Raw genomic sequence first — 19,652 nt, 5'->3', positions numbered from 1 at the left:
ACATAATTTTGGTACATCATAAGGTTTTAACATTCTTCCATGTGCTCCTATAAGAAATAAATGAATTGTTTAGTTTAGGTCCAGTCTCTACTCTGACAGACAGGACTATCAGGGAAAATGTAGAAAACACAAACATTTCTTGCACTTCCTTCTGTGACAAAACAAGATTTTTGTTTTGCATCTATAAGAGTCTTATAGACTTGCAGCATGAGCTGCAAGGAGAGCTACAAAGTGGATAAATAAAGAATCAACCAATAATTGCAATTCAGTCCCTGTTTTATTTGCTCTACAACACAGTTCATTTTCACTTGGAAGTGCTCTGCGCCTGAGGCAGCTCTGAAATTACATTTCAACATACGAGCAGAGAGGTTTCCCTTTACTTTAGAAAAATAACCAAGGAAAGGTAGCTACAGCTTTTATTGGTTTCATCTCACTAATTTATTAAAAATGTATGTAGTATTACAGTTTACCATGTATTTTACACAATGTATATTATAAATACTTATGATTTAAAAAATGTATGTTTACTGTGAGTAGTGAACCCTAAGCAACCAGTGAAAATACTAAATAATCCAACTGTCTATTTCTTTCTGGGGTGTTTAAAAGCGCTATCGTAGTTAAAGTGATGGTGCTATAAGTTCAAGTTACATTTCATGGAAGTGGAGGCAGGGTGAACAACATGACCCACCGTGCAGCCTATAAATAGAACATGGTAGCCATAAAGGAGAAGTGTAAGTGAAGACACAAACACAGAACAGCATTAACATTAATTGTAACGGATAATATGTCATCAATCCCTCAACCCCCTGAGGTTACCACAGAGTATCTTTTCAATAACTCAAGTGAAACACTGTGACTGATGCATTGAGGTTAACCTGTGTTTATCCAGCAACACTACTGTGCTGTTTTAGAGCTTCATCAGTGATATTAGTTTCCATATATTACTTTAGTGCAAAGTACAAAAAACAAGTTCCCAGGCTGTGCATTGGACAGGCTGATTATTGGTCAACACTTAATATAAAGGTGCATTCCTTACACTCCCTAATTCTCCTACAACACCTTCTGTAATCAAATACTCAGGTGGTATAATTTACGGGAAATGATTACATGATCTAAAATAAACGAGAACACTTCAGGTGCTCTGTAATACACCTACAATTGCAACTATCACATAGTCTACCTTATAATTCAGCTAAAAGCATCTATCTGTTATCAGTGCATGGTTATATACTACTCAATCATTGAGCAGATTCACAGTAATTATTTGCATAGACATTTTGTCTACTTAGAACAACATACTACGAATGTTAAGGTGATTGCAAAAACACTCTTGCAAGAATAGCATAATGCAAATACATACAATAAAAATAAGCTTTAAGCACATTTTAAACATGAAATTAATTGCTACAGATGAAGGTCCAGTTGCAAAATCTGTAGTTCGTTATGAAGGCACCACCCACTACACTGTTCTCACATTTTGTGAGAGAAACCAACAGTACCACATTAGATTTAGGAGGGTGTCACACGATTTTATGGGCACAAAAATATAGAACAATTTTCTATGAATGTCATCTAATTTCCAGTTTGATCCTCATCAGTTTGTGCAGATGGTGGACAGTTGCTTTACTCTCAGAGATGCAGCAACAAAGTCATTACCTTCATCTTAACACTTCATCCACTCAGTTTAACTTGGTACTGTTCTAGTGATGTTGGCGGTGGCTGCAGGCCTCCGGTGTATTTACAGTCAGTGAGAGCAGTTCCTTTTGCCAGTCTGAAACATCAAAGGTCATCCAAGTGCCAAGACACTTAAAACATTATAATGTCATAGCACAGTCCCAATTTACTAACAGAGCAAAACAATACAGTGTGGTTGATTTTAGCAAAAGAGAACATGAAAAGATACTGTATATAGTAGTGCAAGAAAGAATGTATGGTGGTAAACTGGTATGGACACACCCAACATAATCTGTCATTGTGTACCACTGCAGTGAAGATGACTAACACTACAATGCTTCCTCTGACCTACTGGCATTCAACTCAACACAAATGGTAGATTAAATAAAGCAAATGTTACAATCAAAGAACATTGTTTTCATGACACATAGAAAAAAGCCAAAAAATAAACAACATACAGTACATCACATGGGAAAGAAACTGCTCAAAGCCGCTGCTAGTTTTCAGCTGTTTCTCCATGTTACTGTTGCTCACTTTGGCTCTACAAGTAGCCTAGCCTAATACTGAATTACATTCTCAACAGCCCCTCAAGGTCAAAGTATCACAAAATGTGCACTGTCCATACTTACCATAAGAAAATAAAACATGAAAGTGATAAGTCAGCATCATATTGGAGTACATTCCTGAGTAGTAAGTACACTACCATTTATCGCTTACAGAAGCCACCTAAATTAGAGGTCAAAATTTTATCCAGGATCACAAAAATGGAGGTGCCGTTGCAGGTTAGAGCCACCATAGGGTGCTGTTGCACACCATGTGAGTCAGGGATTAGAACCAGATGAGTGTGCTGTGATAGTGATGGGCCAGATGTGAGACTTAGCAGACGAGTTTTCAATGATTATGACAGATTGCCAGGGCCAATCAGACAACTAGGTCAGTGTAGTAACTTATTTCCCTAATAGACTGACTGTAAACTTTATATTCTTTATCTATCTGTCCATTTCCTTTCTATTTCTCTGAAAAATCTTCTAATCTGTATGATAGTACGGATGTAAATCTTGCAAATGGATGTCTTAACCTGTTCCTACTCAAGGCTTTCTTCCCTGTCTAATCACTGTAAACAATCCTGACACTGACAAAAGCATGGCCTTATCTACTTTTAATCCTGCCTCTCTTGGTTTGCTCATTCCTAACAGTCTAAGCCTCTCTTTTTGCCTGTACTTCCTCTAAAGTCCAGGGTCATCGTCCTGTCTCTTTTCCCTTGAGGCCTGCTGTCCATCAAGTTCAATTGTAGTGGAGATGTTCCGCCAGAGATGGCCTTTGGGTCAGTGGGGAGGGACACTCAGGGTCTCGGTCAGGCTCATCATCAGGGGAGACAAGTTGCAGAGCCACTTCATTCTCATAGCAAAATGACGCGCGAGAGCTTTGAATGTATTTTTGCTCGGCCAGCTCTTTAGCGCTGCATGACGGTGTGTTAGGAATTTCATACGTCCGATGGAAGAACGAGTAGTCCACCTGGAAAAAGGGTAGAACACAAACATTTTTCAATACACGTTTTATTTGAATGGTAACAAGACAAAGAATCTATAGCTAAGCTAGTGGCTCTGTGAGATTGCATTTGAGTAGAGTGGTGCTTTGAGCTAAATGCTAACATCACCATCACAATAATCGGTGTTTGGGCATAAACCAAAGTACTGGATAAATAGAAATTTTAACCTGATGGTGGCGCTAGAGGACAAGTGAAGTGGTAATAAGGATACATCATCTGGAAATCATTAATGTCTCATTTTGGACCAAAGTGGTGGATTCATCAAAGAACATTGCAATCACTAGGGCCATGCTTCAAATGTGGCCAAAAACACTTACACACTTAACATACACCCCTCCCAACTATAGTGAAGTAACGAATACTTAATTTCAGACTTAGCATAAGGGAAGGGAATGTTCTATATCCTTCATGTATATCTCTGTCTTTCCTCTCTCACCTGGTAGCAGTCTTTCCTCTCGAAGAGCACTGGTTCAAAGCGGTGTCCCCAGAGGATTTCGGAAGCCAGATAGGAGCTACGGCACTGTGTGGTCATGGCTGTGGCCTCCACCATTCCCTCAAGTATGACCACTACCTCCAACTCAGAGTCACTCTCCAGAGTCTTTCGGTCCATCTCAAAGAAGGGCGACTCATCATTAATCTCATGAACAATTGTAACAGGTGAGACCAAGAAGATGCGGTCAGTGCCAGTGTCAAAACCCACGTTGATGTCCATGTTGTCCAGTGGGAGGAACTCTCCCTCTGGTGTCACCCTTGGCTAAGAGCAGGTTGGGAAAAGAAAGTAAAACAAAGTCACTATTTGGTACATAAAACTTTCCACATCAGATGTTGCAAATTGATTTTCACATGTGGGAAAATATCAAATGGAGACCAGAAACGATTTCCAATATGAAACAAACAAAAGCAAAAGGCAGGCTGGACATGGTCGAGTACAATGGGCCATAAAAATGAATAAAATTAAGCTGTAATTCTGGCAACAAAATGGAAAACCATGGTATAAAGAAGATGTGTTCTGTCACCTCTAAAGCCATAATGTATATGAACATTTTAAATACAATTAACATCATTTCCTAAGGTCATCAGAGGAAAGCATTGGAAATTAAAAGTTCTTACCCTAACCCAAAAGCTTAGAATTTGGTTTATATCCAGTTAAATTTGACAATGTGAGTCTTCAGTCATACCATCAATACACAGGCTTATGCATTGGTGGTATTACATTGCTTATACTCACCCAACCCTTACTATAGAACAATATCCAGTTCCCGCATTTAGAATTGTATTTCTTTGATCCTTGCAAACTTAATCCCATCTGCCCTGTCTGAACTTTGATATGGTCATGCTATTAAGAGATATCAAATTGTCTATGCTTTAGCCTCAGTGTTACAGATTTTGACCCTGCGGACAACTCTGGCAGCACACACACATATACAGACACAGCGATGATGATGATGATGACAAAACATTACCCTCAAAGAAACATGTTGAAAACTACCCACATTGGATCAAACAGTAGGGTAAACAAAAGTATACATACAGTACAATCACCTAACCCACATAGATACAGTACACACAAGGGAAAATGAGATGACAAAGGACAATAGTTCTTAGTTAAAGAATTGTGGGCAAGTTAATCCATGGTAAATCTTCCTAACCCCAGAGGGAAAATAAAACAAGCTCTCATTAACTACGGTCCACAGAATACAGGCCAGATGGTCTCAGCGCTCTCTCTTTCTCTCTGCTGCAACCTTTTTTCCACTACCGCTATCTCTCACAGTCACAACCTCTATTTTTTGGTGCTTTTTTATTTTCATACTTTTCCCTGACTATTTTAACCTCACCAAATTACTTCTTTGACCCTTTCCTTACAAAAATAACCCTCGTCTCTTTTATCATTGCCATACTTTCTGACCTCTTTCCTCTTTTCATTGTGGTCATTATACATCTTCCCTCCACTTACCTTTAATAGTTGTGCTCTGACATGTGCCTCTACCAGGTGGCTCTTGCGTAGGTTTCCAACCCTCCACATCATGCAGAGTTTCCCATCCCTTAGTGCCACCACAGCTGTTTCAGAAAACACTAGTGTTTCGTTGCGCTTCTTGGGCTTGGCAATCTTTGCCATGACTGCCCCGATGATGAAGGCGTCAATAATGCAGCCCACAATGCACTGCAAAACGACCGCCACCACCGCCAGGGGGCATTCTTCGGTCACGCTTCTGAATCCGTAACCGATGGATGTCTGCGTCTCCAAGGAGAATAGAAAGGCCGCCATGAAGCTGTTCACCTGGAGGAAGCATGGCTCCTCAACAACTGCCTCTCTATCAGACTCTCCTCCAGAACCGGCCTCTCCTGATCCCGGAGAGGAACCTGAGCTGGGGGTAAGCCGAATGGAGAGGTCCCCATGTGCGGAGGCAATGAGCCAGAAGGCAAATCCAAAGAGCAGCCAGGAGAGAAGGAAGGAGAGGGTGAAGATGACCAGCATCCAGCGCCAGCGGATGTCCACACAGGTGGTGAAGAGGTCACTGAGGTACCGCTGGCCCCTCTCACTCATGTTGACGAAGGTGACGTTGCAGCGTCCGTCCTTGCCCACAAAGCGTTGTCGGGGCCAGCGGCTTGAGCGCCTGGTGCGCCGGCGGCTGGTAGTGGAGGGGGAAGAGAGTGAATCTGGGTCCGAGGATGAACGGCCTTCACCTCTTCCTCCTCCACCACTGCCTCTTCCACTCCTTAACCCTGAGCACTTTCCTCCTGCTCTCACCCCGCCTTCTCCTCCTGAATCTCCCCCAAATGACTCTCCAATGGCACTCTGCCTCCGTGCATTGTTGGTGTTGCTCTGAAGAGGTAGCGCTTTGCCGTTGAGGGCATGGGTCGGGGAGGGGCTGGTTGGGGTCACTGACCCCACTGGGCTCCCCCCTGCCCGAGCCGTATCTGCAGCACTCTGTGCTAGCCTCATGACCTCCTCTTCCTCCACTGGCCCATCCACCACAGCACTGAAGCGGCGTTTCACACGTGCCGCTCCCATCATGTACTATAAAGTCTCCTCTCTGTTATAGAGAAGTTCAGTTTCTCAGTATTTCTTAGTGAACCTTGATTTGAATGTTGATGTGGTAACTAAGCAGCTCGATAAAGTCAGGGAAGTTAAGTATGGTGACTGACAACAGTCAGTCTTTCAGGCCTTCTTAATGAAGAGATATTTGTAGGTCCATAGTGGTCAATGATAACCCAGAGAATAGTTCCCTCCAACGACACTAATCAGTCACTTGTGTCAGTATCCTTTCCGCAAACTGTAATGCTTTTTCTCAGTATAGTCTATCCTTTCAGTGATAGATCCCTCAACAAAGTGGGCTTTCTTGAAGTAGGTCCACAGGTGGATCCAGTTACAAACCAGTTAAATCATACTCACTGAAGGAAATAAAGTGAGCTGAGCTGAAATGAAGGATGTCAGCAATAGGAAGGAATCTTTTTCTGTAACCCTCAATTTGCAAGAATTGGTTTGACAAGGAGTAGTGGGCTGGGTTCACCTCAACAGACATCACAGGAGCATGCTGGATAGGTTCAGTTCAGTTCAAAACAATAAAAGGGAAGCCTTGAGCAGGCATGAACTGATAAAAGCTGTAAACTGATAATGCGGTGGAGTAAGAGGATGGAGATGAAGACATTAAGGATTTACAGCTCATTACAGGGTACATTTCATAACATTTGGACAAGATGCAGATTAGGCATAATTTTAGGCATTAACTTCCAATAGGATGATATGATATCATTTCCAACATGCAGTCAAAAAAGCACAAAAAAAAGAAAAGAAAAGAAAACATGCCAATTCTTACGATCAAAGTTCTTCCCAGTTTCACAACCCCTTGGTATGGGCATGAGGAAATAAAGAATACAGCACTTTCAGAAAATTAAATGCTTACAGACATTATTCATCATCATAATTCAGTGCCAATACATCTTGGATAAAGCGCTTAATATAATGCAGCAATTCAATAAGCTTGTCTTCCCAAGTCAAGGAAATGTCACTTTTTCCCAGCAAGAGGGGCCCAACTGAAAAACATTTGTTTGCCATTTCCTGTTCAGTCATGTCACTGCTTTAACAATTTCACATTTCCTTTCTAAGGGTCTGTATTTATGTTTGATGGCCATTGTCAATTTGGTGAAGACTTGCTTTGGGTCCTTACTGTTGCATGGATATTATTGACCTGAACTACAGGGCTGTTAGCAATCATCTGCAACAGTTAATCTCTCAGGACAGAACATACCTCATTACAGCTCAGCATTACGGCTGAGAATTCACCTATGCCTGACAAAAGATAAGAAGAAGAGAAGAAAACAACAGAGAGAGATTACTTTGATCTATCTCCGACATTGCTTGTGATTCTAGATTTAAGTGGAAGATTAATATGGAGGAAAAAAGGTAAGTACACAGGTCACCTGAGGAAGTTTTCTACATTTTTCTGGAGGTCTGGTGCCAAGGTTAGTAGATCAGGTGTATGCCACAGAAGGAGAGGAGCTGAGAACTAAGGTGGCTGACAGCGTAACTGGGTTTGTGGATTGTAATCTCTTACTCAGCATCCCTGAATCATATCACCAAAAGGCTACCTGAACATCAGAGAGAGTTTCTGCAAACAACAGAGATGATTATCATATGCAGATGCAATGTGCTACTAAGGACATGCAAGAGTGCACCATAAACTACTAAAAAACATGCATGAGCATGCAGAATTTCATAATATATAGAAATAATGCATAAAAACTCATAGTTTTTAAATTAAGCAAAAGAGACGTCCAAATACATCTGGCAATGAAAAGATATGCTTGTTAGTGTTTACCTTGCCCAACCATTTCCAGAAAACTCTACTACTGAATCATGACAAAGTATCCACATCCAGTCTCTTTGGGACAGTGGACAGAATCAACTCCTCAACCGTAATCCTCAACTGTTGCAAGTACAAACACAACTGAAAAACATTCAACAAGAGCTATTGCTATAACTGTACAAATATGGAAGAAGCCATTTCAGTCAACCAGTAACAGAAGGGTAGTCAAAAGTCTACAACAAATGGAAATGGGGAAAGAGATCCCTCCTGAAGTGGGAAGTGACATATGGGTTCATCTTCACGTGTGTGTGGACCTTCCTTTCTGACACATGTTCAGTAAAAGCACTCAGCTTTGATGATTTTGGGGGGAAGAACCACACAGGAGAAGACAATAAAAGAGTTTGCTGGTTGCTCCGTTCCCTTTGCAGAGTTGTTGGTGTCTGTTTAGTATTCTTGTTTCATGGCCTTCTTGTCTAATGCACTGCAAGTCTTGAAAAAAAAAATGAGCACAAACAAATAGAGAATGAATATTAAACATAAGGTAGCTTGTTCAATGCTATCACAAATAAAACCATTCTGTTTTCACATTAATGCATCTATTCATATTTTATATCAGTTCAAATCTAAAGTATGCTGTATATGACAAATAACTAAATGGATGGAGATCTGAAACCTACCATTAGTTGTTCGGCTCTTTGGCTCCAGTATTTTGATTGTTACTGGATTTCACTCAAATATTGGTGGAGGTTTTCCCATAAACAGCCTCAACCTGAAGAACCAACCTCTCTAAAGGCGAAACACTGAGATGAACCCGTGCAATCATGGAGCCTGTGAAGAGAAACGGAGAGAAACAGTTCTGTCACTTACCATTCGTATCTTCTGAAAATGTATATACATTTAGAACTGAACTACAAATCAGTATCAGAATATACACCATTGAAATGATAAATATCTTGCACAGAGCATTGGCCAGTCTGGAGTGAGTGCAGCTAATATTCATATTACATAATTCAAAAAATGTTTTAATGGCTACAAAGAGGGTATTTATAGAACTTTAAAGGGAGAACAATTGAATCAAAAAATAGGTTATCTAATTTGAAAAAGCCCCTGATGAAGGATACCAAGTGGTACAGGGTGAGTAATCTTTGATAAACAGTGGATTAAAGCCAATAGACTGAAATAGTTAAGGGGAGGGGGGTGAGACTGGGAATTGTAGCTCAGACAGACTGGAATAAACTGGGACTCTGGGTTGTTTTGGGGTGAAGAGGTAGTAGGTGGTGTCTTGCTGTGGAGATGGCGATATGCTGTGGATTACAGCTGTGCTCGTGACTCCGGTAATCTCACCAATGGTTTTGCTAATCCGGGGAGGATTTACATAAGAGCCACACTTTTATAGAAAATGGTAAGAATATGTATAAACACATACAGGTAGGATATGTTATGACATGCACAGGATTTGAGGACAAAAGCAGTATAAGTCACCTTATCTAACAAATGTTGCCCCCAATTTCTGCAGACCTATAGACAAATATAATATTCACCTTACAACAATCAATACTTTCACTAGAATCTGAGACATATCCAAATGATCCACATGGATGAATAAATAAACAATGTAGTGCATACTTTTGGCCAGTGCAATCACTATTGTAGCTTCACCATTATACAAATACCATAAAGGTGAAAGAAATGAAAATCAGGATTTAACGTATTCGTCTATAATGCATGACAATGCAAACAAAATGCAAACAAAATAACTACAAAGGCTTTTATTACACTGCTAAATGTAGTAACGTTGTAAAAATGAGTGAAAAATTATAAAGGTAGCTTATTAAGTGGATGGATTTAATGTTGGATCGACACTGGAACTCAGACTGAACGATATAGTTGTTTAAGGTACTAAAAATGGTAAAGACAGATTCTGCTAGGCTTGTGCTGCTTAATGCTCAGTTAATGAACAAATGTGTGAGGAGGCAGCCCTGACCTTGGTGCCTCTACTGTAGCTCCTGCCAACACTACCAAATGAACAAGCTCTCAGGTCTGCTATCTCAGTCAATGGGTTGAGGTGTTGCTGGACAACTGACGACAGTAGCTAGAGTAGGTGATGAGGGAAGTGTGTGTGTGCATTTGTGTGAGTGTATATAGGCAATGTGAGCGTCCGTGTGTCCTTGCGTTGCCTAACCTTATCATGGTGAGGTGGCAAATATCTCAAACGACTCCACATATAAGAACACGTGTGGGAAAATTGTCAGTGCGAAGTTGTTGCTTCACACTATCAGGTCCCCCAGAGCAGCATCTGATCCACAGTCCTTCCTTATATAACGAAGGCTGGAAGATGTGATGGGACTAAAGTTTGTGGGTCCTTCAGCCAAACAGATTTCTTGCAGCAAACACCCGCCTCTGATATTAGATTACACAGTGGTTATCCATATTGTGTGAAGAGTTTGAATGCATAACAGTGGACAATAGTTCACTGAACTGGACATTGTTTATTTTATATGTGATTTAGTATCCTTTTCCATATAAGATTATTCATCGAAATTCACAATAAACCACATAGAGCAAAGGTCAGTAATAAACCATTCTACAGATGCAATGATTAGTCAATTAATTGGCTAGTCAATCAACAGGAAAATAATTGGCAAGAAATTTGATGACATCTCAAGTTTTCTGATGCTTTATAAAACCAGCAATATATTGATTAATTCAGAAGTTCATCCAAAGATTAATTGATTGAGGGCCTAAGGACAGAGGGTGTCAAATGCTGTACAGATTGTTAAAACCCTTGGCGCAAATTTGTGTTTTGTGATATTTGGCTATAAATAAAATGTGACTTGACTTGCAGCCTTGAAGCAATCTATAAGACATTTTAGTGGAATTTAATTCATGTGATCTATTAAGGACCATAGCTTTACTGTTGTATATTTTACACCCCAAAAATACCATAATCACAATAAACTCTACTAATACGGATTTAATTTCTTATGAGAATCTAAATAAATTAAATTACATCATCGGCATAAACCAAAATCTTATGCCAAGTAAATGATTCCTCTTCTATCAATGTTCAGCCTCTTAGCAGCAGCAGCAGCTAAAGATACCATAGCAAATGCAATAAAGCACTGAGCGCGCAGCATTCATTGGCAAAAGCAATGTTGAAGCCAGTCTTATTGTTTTACAACTCTCACTGGTTTGAATTAGCAACTATTTTGAGAACTACATTAACAGAAAAACTTCATACAGCAGAACATCTGCTTTGACAATCACGTTCATAATCCACTTTCACCACATATCTTTCTCTCCTTGTTGGTCTCTCACCATGTATTCTTTCTCCCTATGGGACCTCCCCTGTCCTCTTTCTATCCAGATTATCTGACCATATTAGGATGTCATGTGGAAAGATTAGGTTTGTAGGGAATATGATTTCAGTGTCATTGACAAAGGCTCTGAAAATGTGAATGTTCTTCATTTTGCTCTGTCTCTTTCTTTGTCTCCTGTGTCACATGTGATCTGCCCTATTTCCTGCTCTTATGATCCAAAAACAACAATTTGAGAAAGGAAGATTCACAGCACAGTGTAATTCTGCTGTGTTATGTGTTTCATGGGTGATTAATGATTGGACGATGGGGAGTTTAATTAACATTGTGAACACAGTGTACAAAACCTAAATGAACCTCTACGTTCTGTAGCCACAATGCAAATACGGAGGGATCAATACTTGCTATTGATTAGTGGATGTTAGAAACCAGGGCACAGATTGGGTCTCTCTCTCGCTCTCTCTCAGTGTCACATAGCCCTCTGTCTCAGGCCTATTTCACTCGTCTTTTATACTTGAGGCTTAGTTATATTCACTTCACCTCACAAAACAGATTTTAATCATGTCTAATAAGCACAAAGGAGCAACTACAACAGCTGTAAAAAATATCAAACAAATGCAAAAGAACACTTTACCACACTGCAGTGACCTTTTAATTTGAGCCTATCTGATCAATAGAGTTCTAGTGAAGTGCTGATATGGTGGCATCATTCATATGTTGCAACAACTGTGGCTGAAAGTTGCGGCACCAGAGCACCAAAAAGTAATGGGTGTTGTGTTGTAATCAGTAAAATACAAATATTTGGTGACACTAGGATTGAGTATGTCTCTAAGGCATTAAAATTTAACATGAAGGACTTCGTCAAAAAATTTTGACTTTTCCGGATGGTGCTGCTTAATATTTTTAACACATTCACAAGTATGTATTTTCTTTTACGTTTTAGTTTTAGTTTCAGTGTAGTATACTATCGAAATCAGCTTGCAGAAACAACTTGCATATAAGAGTAAGCTACTCCACACTCATGATGGCCAGCATAAAAGTAAAAGAAATCACAAGCGATGCAGCAGACCCAGATCTGGTGCGTATCACCCACAGTGCAATTCCATCAGCAACAGCTGGATATCCAGGTTTGTTATGCTAGTAGTGGCTAATGTGGTCTTGTGCTACAACCCTCAAGCAGAGATGAGGAGCAGGTCACAGAGATGCGATAACACTATCACTTCTTTCTAATTCTACAATCACAGATTTTTGTTCAATTTTCAAATTTATAATCTTCAGCCCCAGTGGACGCTACTCTAGTGACATCATCATCATCTTCTTCATTATCATCAGACAATTTATCAGACTTCACACAGCTCCCTCTAGACCTCCCAAAAAAAGGCTTTATACAACTTTTTTTTCACAAATGCAGCAGTACAATAAGTTATCCATCACACTGAATTTAGTTTTTTGTGCATTAGTCAGAATTATAATAATCACAAACATATAAACACATTTAAAATGTATGTCTAGACATAATGACCCATATTATTTTGAACACCATGCACTGTGTACAGTTAGAGTTGGTTAGCAAGTTAGTTAAACATTGTGAGCAGACATTTGAAAGTCATCAATGAACAACACACACACTCACATTTACTTTTGTCACTTTTCTGGGGACACAACTTTTGTCCCCATCTAAGACAAGCCGTCCCCAATTAACTGGTCTCTAGTCTAACATTTGACCCCCAAAAGTAGCCTAAATCATACCCACACACACCACACACACACGACGTGAGACTTGACTTGAGACTCATCCTTAATTGACTCGACTCGACTCAGACTCGAGATTTGGGACCCGTGAACAATCTTCATTTCATTACTACCACCAAGGAGGTTGCTCAAAGTCTGTGTGATTAGCTCAGATCTACAGAATTTAATTACAGAAAAATCCAATGAGAGGAAGGAAACCATTAAAATCAAAATATGTCTGGTGTTGTATTTACTACTGTACTGTTCAGTCTGAACTGTAATCTCGCACCCTTCTTTATACAGAGGATAGTGAAAAAAGGAACTACAGTTGAATGTGCCTGTTCTATTTCATGTATTGTTCGACAAATCATCATAATCAATTTATCCTCTGTTTACTACATGATTCTTCTTAAGTGTGACACAGGCCATAGCCTGTGTGATGGTGTCTCCAAATAGGTTTTGGCGGTCTAATCTAAGTCAAAAGTCCCGGGCTGATTTCTATTTCCGCTCCTTCCCTGTTGTATGTTGTTTGACATTGGTTTTGGCGAAGCCCTGCGCTCTACTGAGAGCATTTTCTACATTTTATATTTTTGGCGTATTAACATTAAGAAAATGTCTGATGAGCTGAATGTCATTCCCTCCCTTATTGTCATGTGTAACTTTATAGATGAAGCGGTGATGATAATGCAGTACATGCTTTGAATTCCTTAGATATGATAGTGCAGTGTTGTAAGCAGTATGGACGACGAGCAGCAGATGATAGAAAGCTCATTACAAACATTAGAGACTTGAGACTTGACTTAGATTTGCTATAAATGACTTGTGAGCATCTGTGACACACACACGCACACTTGTACTTCTATCTTAACCTAAACCTAATTCTAACCCTGAACTTTAAAACCAAATCTGAACCTTCACAGCCTTTCAAGTTGTGAAGCCGGTCCAAAATGTCCTCATTCTGTAAGGTCTATAACTCAAACTGGTCCTCGTGAAGATAGAAGTACAAGTTCACACACACACACACACACAGACACACACACACACACACCATACACACATGAAAACATCTGATAATAAGCACAAGTGTGGAGTCATCTTGGCATCAGGCCTTATTCCATCTAATTGAAACTTTTCCGCTGCCATCCCTCCCTCAGCTCCTCAGCTGTGAGCAGTGATCGAGGTCATTGTATGATGACGACCAAATGTTAATCAGGGGAGTTAAGATGGTGCGAGTTAGAATGTGCTGGTTAAAACTCTGCACAATTCTTTTCTAATTAAGAAAATACTCAAGATACTGAAAAGTACACAATCGAGACTGATAAAGTTACACCTACCATTATTACATTATACTATTTTATCTCATTTATACTGTTTTACCTAATACCTATTCTGTAAAATAAAACATTTGTAAATAAGTAAAATATAGTTTCATGGGAACTGTCTTTATTAGGTCTTTATTAATGCCCTCACAAAATATAGCCTAGCCTTAAAAATGACCAAGAAGTTCAAGTAACACTTCTCTGACATAGCATATCCAATTAACAATTTTTTAGCTTCCCAAAGCTAGTAATCATTTCCTGACTGTTGTATTGGATTGAATGACAATGTACACAGGTTTCTATTTCTCTAGTTTGTGTAAATTTACAGAAAAAAAAAAAAATCCAAATTTCAAGTTACTGCAAGCTCACCAGTCACCAAAGATCTCAACACAGCACTGCGCAAGTCCACAGCATGTCATGACTGCATCAGCTGCTTTCGCCCTATCTACCCATGAACAGCACAGAGTGATGCTCTTTGCTCTAGCACATGCATCTGAAATGTGCACAAAAAGCAACGTGTCAGGGGCCCCCAGAATGTCTGCTTATGACGACGTTGTCAGTGTCCAAAGTGAGTGCATGACTAAACTATTCTATAAATGCATATTTAATATCCTTTTGGAAATGAAAAGATGGCACTTTTGTAGAGTTTGATGTTATACACTTGTGTCGTAATATCAAACAGACATGAATTGGAAAAATGCTGAATGTAGAAATCAGAGCAGTTAAACTGTCTGGAGTAAAAGTACACAGCCATGCTGCAGTTGAATTGCAATATTGATGTATTGATACTATATCACAATATCATATTATACTGTTGTATCATTTATTCTGCCTCTTTTTAAAATCCTCAATTAAAGTGGCTTGACTGGGAAAAAAATTATGTTTTAATCTGCTTCTGGAATTAAAAACAAAAAACAAAATGGGGCATGACGTTTGAATGACGTAGGCCTTAACCAAGCAGAGTGGGTCCAGCAAAATATGCTATTAAGTTGTATTATGGGAAAGTGGCATCCAGGATTTTTGTAGGTTGAAAAAAAAAAAAAAGTGGTGTTTTAAAAATAAAACACCTTGGGTCTCTGTTTCATCAGTTTTGACCATGTTTTTTGTTTTTTTTAATCCGTCATTCCCATGTAACCTAACTTTATATATGTGCAATACTACACTGCTGGAGTACCCTTTAACATCATTAGCTATGTTAACTTGCTAACTCCCTTGGATGCTTTGTAATAACTTATTATGAATTATGGTTACCGTAAAAAAATGTTGAGTTGACTGTGGCTCATTTTACAGAACAAATCGAGTACAAAATTGAACCATGAGCAACTTTTAAAAGAGAATCAGCTGGGGAAGAAACTGCTGTCATCTTATAATCAGAATCAGAAAAACTTTAATGATCCCTGTGGGGAAATTGTTTTTATTTTAATCCGACCTCTTTAACCCATGTTTCTCCCTGAAAAACCCTGACCCATGCCTTGCTTGATTTATCTACCAGTGTTGACACGGCAGCAATAAATGTTTGAAACCTGTCTATCTACCTGTGTGTAGGCAACTAGCTGCTGTACTGTACATTTTGCAAAGAAAATCATACTTTCAAAATCACAATACATGTGTACTGTACATGTGTTTCACAGCAGTTTGTCTCACTGTGTTTGTCAGTTGTCCAGAAGCATTACGTCATTTTAAAACCTATTTCAAAATACAGCTGTGTTTTCTATCAGTTCACAACTCACAAAAACAAAAAAGGATTAAAGTCTCAATCATCAGGGCACACAGAGCTCTCTGGACAACCTTATCTGTTCAGTACTTACTCTGTCACTGCTTCATTGCTCACTGTTCATCTATAGTAACATCTTTCTATTCCTGCACAGTAGACCTACACATTAATTTGCCAGAAATGAATGTAAAACTATAATATTCCAACTTGAATGACGATTTCATTCAAATGACTTTGAATGAATTTTTGATAGACAACCTCCCTCCTAGATAAGCTGTTATGTGAAAAAATACATTCAAGGCAAAGTAACCTGGAGCCTATAACAACCCTTAAAACCAAAATTCATAAACAGCACTTGTGTAAGTATCACCGGGGCGGTTGGTGTAACCAAAACCCAGATGTGCAGTTCTGCAACATCTGCCTGATGCCTTTCAGTTCTGCTACAGGGGTTAAAAAGCGTGTTGAGTTCACCTGCTTTTTATTGGAAATTAAAAGTTCACAGGTAGTTTACGGACAATCCACTGGCCACGAAGGCAAAATTGAATCGGCAGTGATTCGATGAACTCAACTTGAAAGTATATTCTAACCAAAAGTGTTGATAAAGAACTTCCTGCGCAGTGAAATGCAGTCAGCACTTACCCTCTGCTGACATTTTCCTCCCGTTAATTCAGCGTGGTGTGACGACCTAAATGTACTTTCACTTCCGTCTTTAACCGAATTTAATGGTTGATAAATTCAATTTAAACGAATAAAACAAAACTGATTGGAAACCGTGCGCGAGCCGTCCGGTGCTGGCGGTGCTGTCATCTGTCCACGAGCCCTCAGGTGGAGCATGAGCGCGCTCACGTTGCGATATCTGTCCCCAGTGGGACACTGCACGCGCCTCTCTGGACCGCCAGAGTGACCTTGTCATATCACAATGACTGATTCATCGATATTAAATCAGAGTTTATTTGTTCAATACGCGTGGATTATTGATCCCGACTGACTGACTTCATTTATTCAAAAACCTTTCAACCTTTCTATTAACATTTTTTTCATATAACAAAACTGTCACACAAATGGCTTATGACTTAAATAGCATTTTTTATGTACGCTACATGTAAAGATATCGCAACGTAAAACTATTTTAGTCTCTAGTTTATTGTTGATAATAACATTAATGCCTTTATACATTTCTGGGCTAATTAAAAAAATAGTCTTAACATTTTAACCTTCTTCAATTTGTCTGCAATTTTTAATGTCAGACCAGACCAGACTTCAGTTTTGTGGGTGTGTGTGTGTGTGTGTGTGTGTGTGTGTGTGTGTGTGTGTGTGTGTGTGTGTGTGAGAGAGAGGGAGAGAGAGGGAGACAGCGACAGTGTGTGTTTACTAATACTTAATCTGATTTAATCTCAGTCAAGGCGCCCAAGAAGTGACCTATGATGTCATGAGCTCAGTCATTCTATGGAAATAAGGATCAGATTGAAGATGACTGAGAACCGACATAATGCAGCAGCCACAACAATCAGCTGCATCCAACAACATAAGCTTGTAAACATTTGGATACAAAAACCTTGCGCATTTATGAAAACGGCTACAAAACTATGTATAGTGCATAATCTCAGTCTGTTGGTACGAAAAATATGTTGACATGACAATAAACCTTATCGATGTCACATGGATTACACATGACCTGTCATTTTAAATTGCATAAGTGTTTGAGTAAAAACACACATTGTAATTGACCTGTGGAAAACTCTCCGGGAGGGGAGGGCAGGGGAGGGGCCGCAGAGACACAGAAAGGAAGTGATGTGGGAAAGCATGATGTCAGTCTTTGTAACAAATGAAGGTTTACACAGAATCAGCAGAATGATATTAATGTAGATCAAATTTAGGAAAACCAGAGACATAAAATAAGAGAAATCACTCCACAGCTGCTTCTGGTAAAGCTGTATAAGATTATAACAGAAGTGAGATTTTTGCCTACTGATGCCGGGCGAGTTGTTGGGATAACACACCAAGATTCAGCAGATTCAAACACTGCAGAAGAGTGTTTGAAAATCATTTAAGAGCAACCTCTTCGTGAGTGATTGGCAACTCGGTCGATGAATTCTCCTGATGGGGGAATTCAGAGAAATTACATTTTCTTTTTTGTCACATGCTTACTACCAATGCCTTGGTGGCCTTAGGGTTTAAGGTGCAACGTCCTGCAACGTCCCAGGCTGCCAAACAGCCTGGGACATTTGATACATTTCCTCCTCTATCTCAAATTCAAGTACTTGTTTTTGGCATGAAGGTTAAAGTTATTGCTTAAGTTTCTATCTCTCTTTCTTTCTCCCTGCTCATTTCTTGTCATCTCTCTCCTATCAATTCTCTTATAAAATGCCTGAAACCACTTTAAAAAATATGGTAAACTATGCGTTACTGTGAGCCTCCATGTGTCATGTAAATAATGCCTGACTTGATTTGATCATGGAGAACCGGTGCAGCCATTGTAGCCTAAAACAAACAATGAGAAACGTGCATCTGGGACAGAACTTTCCTTTTTACTTCTTTGACTAGTAATGATGCATAAAACCACCAGCCGTGCTCATTTCTAGTCAACTCAATGATGAGCCAACATTTCCACTGTTTAGCTTTGATCGTGGGTTACTTTCATACAATGGTATTTACAATGAAGCATTTAATGTACATCAGTAATTTGGAAACTTCAGTTTTTATCATTTAGCGGGAACATCTGCAGCAGGGTGGCAGCATGAGGAGGGGGATTAACTTTGCTTTGGACACTCCAGGTTCAAGCCCTTGTGTTGGAAAGCTGTCGTGAGTCCTCACTGAAGCAATGTGCAATTAGTCCATTATTATTACTGGATGACTATGCTGGGACGCAATACTGATTCTCTGCCACCAGTGGGCAGATTGAAACAATTTTTGCATCCATCAGTGACCCTGCAGTTAAAAAACTGTGCATCAATTTAGGACTTGAAAGTTTTCATTCTAAACTGGTGATTAGCTGCAGATTGACCAGGGGCCATGCACCTGGTTTCTGAGGGCCTAATTACAAGCCAAGATTTTAAATCAGCAGCTGTGCAGACACTAAAGGAGCAGAACTTCACACCCTTAGGGTGTTTTACGACTTAGAAGATGCTAACCACAGATGAAAGGAGAGAAATGGATGTCAGTATTAATTCGTTTTTTCTAAAGTAAAAGTGGGATTTTAGTCATTTTTCAGTCTATTTCATTCCTCCTTTGCACCTATTCACAGTTAATCCTGGGAAGGGCATTACTAAACTAAGAGTTCACTTCCCTGCAGGCTGGCTGGGTAGATACTGCTGCTATGATAACGTTGCACGTGTGCCTGTCTGTAAAAGGCTGATCTGATTTCTGCAGATGGGGCAGCAAACCCAGGCTCGGCGTCTTGTAACAGGTTCCAGACTTTGTCATGGTCACACAAGATCCAAATATAATGCTCAGCTTCAGGAGTAAGCGAATATTGGTTCAGTGTGTGCTGTCTGCCCTCTGCAGACGTCAGGGGCCAACACAGAAGACATATACTCTGCA

General features: G+C 39.7%; 1 protein-coding gene across 1 annotated transcript; it reads right to left on the bottom strand.

Moving 5' to 3' along the window:
• Positions 1–258: 258 nt before the first annotated feature.
• LOC111229984 (inward rectifier potassium channel 2-like) lies at positions 259–16,915 on the bottom strand. Its single transcript, XM_022756510.1, has 5 exons — positions 16,752–16,915; positions 8,709–8,859; positions 5,178–8,520; positions 3,660–3,977; positions 259–3,189 (listed from the first exon to the last, which is right to left on the bottom strand). The coding sequence occupies exons 3-5, from the start codon at positions 6,237–6,239 to the stop codon at positions 2,959–2,961; spliced, it is 1,611 nt and encodes a 536-aa protein (XP_022612231.1). The 5' UTR covers positions 6,240–8,520; positions 8,709–8,859; positions 16,752–16,915; the 3' UTR covers positions 259–2,958.
• Between the last annotated feature and the right edge of the window lie 2,737 nt (positions 16,916–19,652).

This window comes from Seriola dumerili, unplaced genomic scaffold, assembly GCF_002260705.1.
Source record: "Seriola dumerili isolate Sdu_G_001 unplaced genomic scaffold, Sdu_1.0 BDQW01000258.1, whole genome shotgun sequence".
Classification (NCBI taxonomy): Eukaryota; Metazoa; Chordata; class Actinopteri; order Carangiformes; family Carangidae; genus Seriola; species Seriola dumerili.
This window is presented reverse-complemented; position numbering and strand designations above follow the sequence as displayed.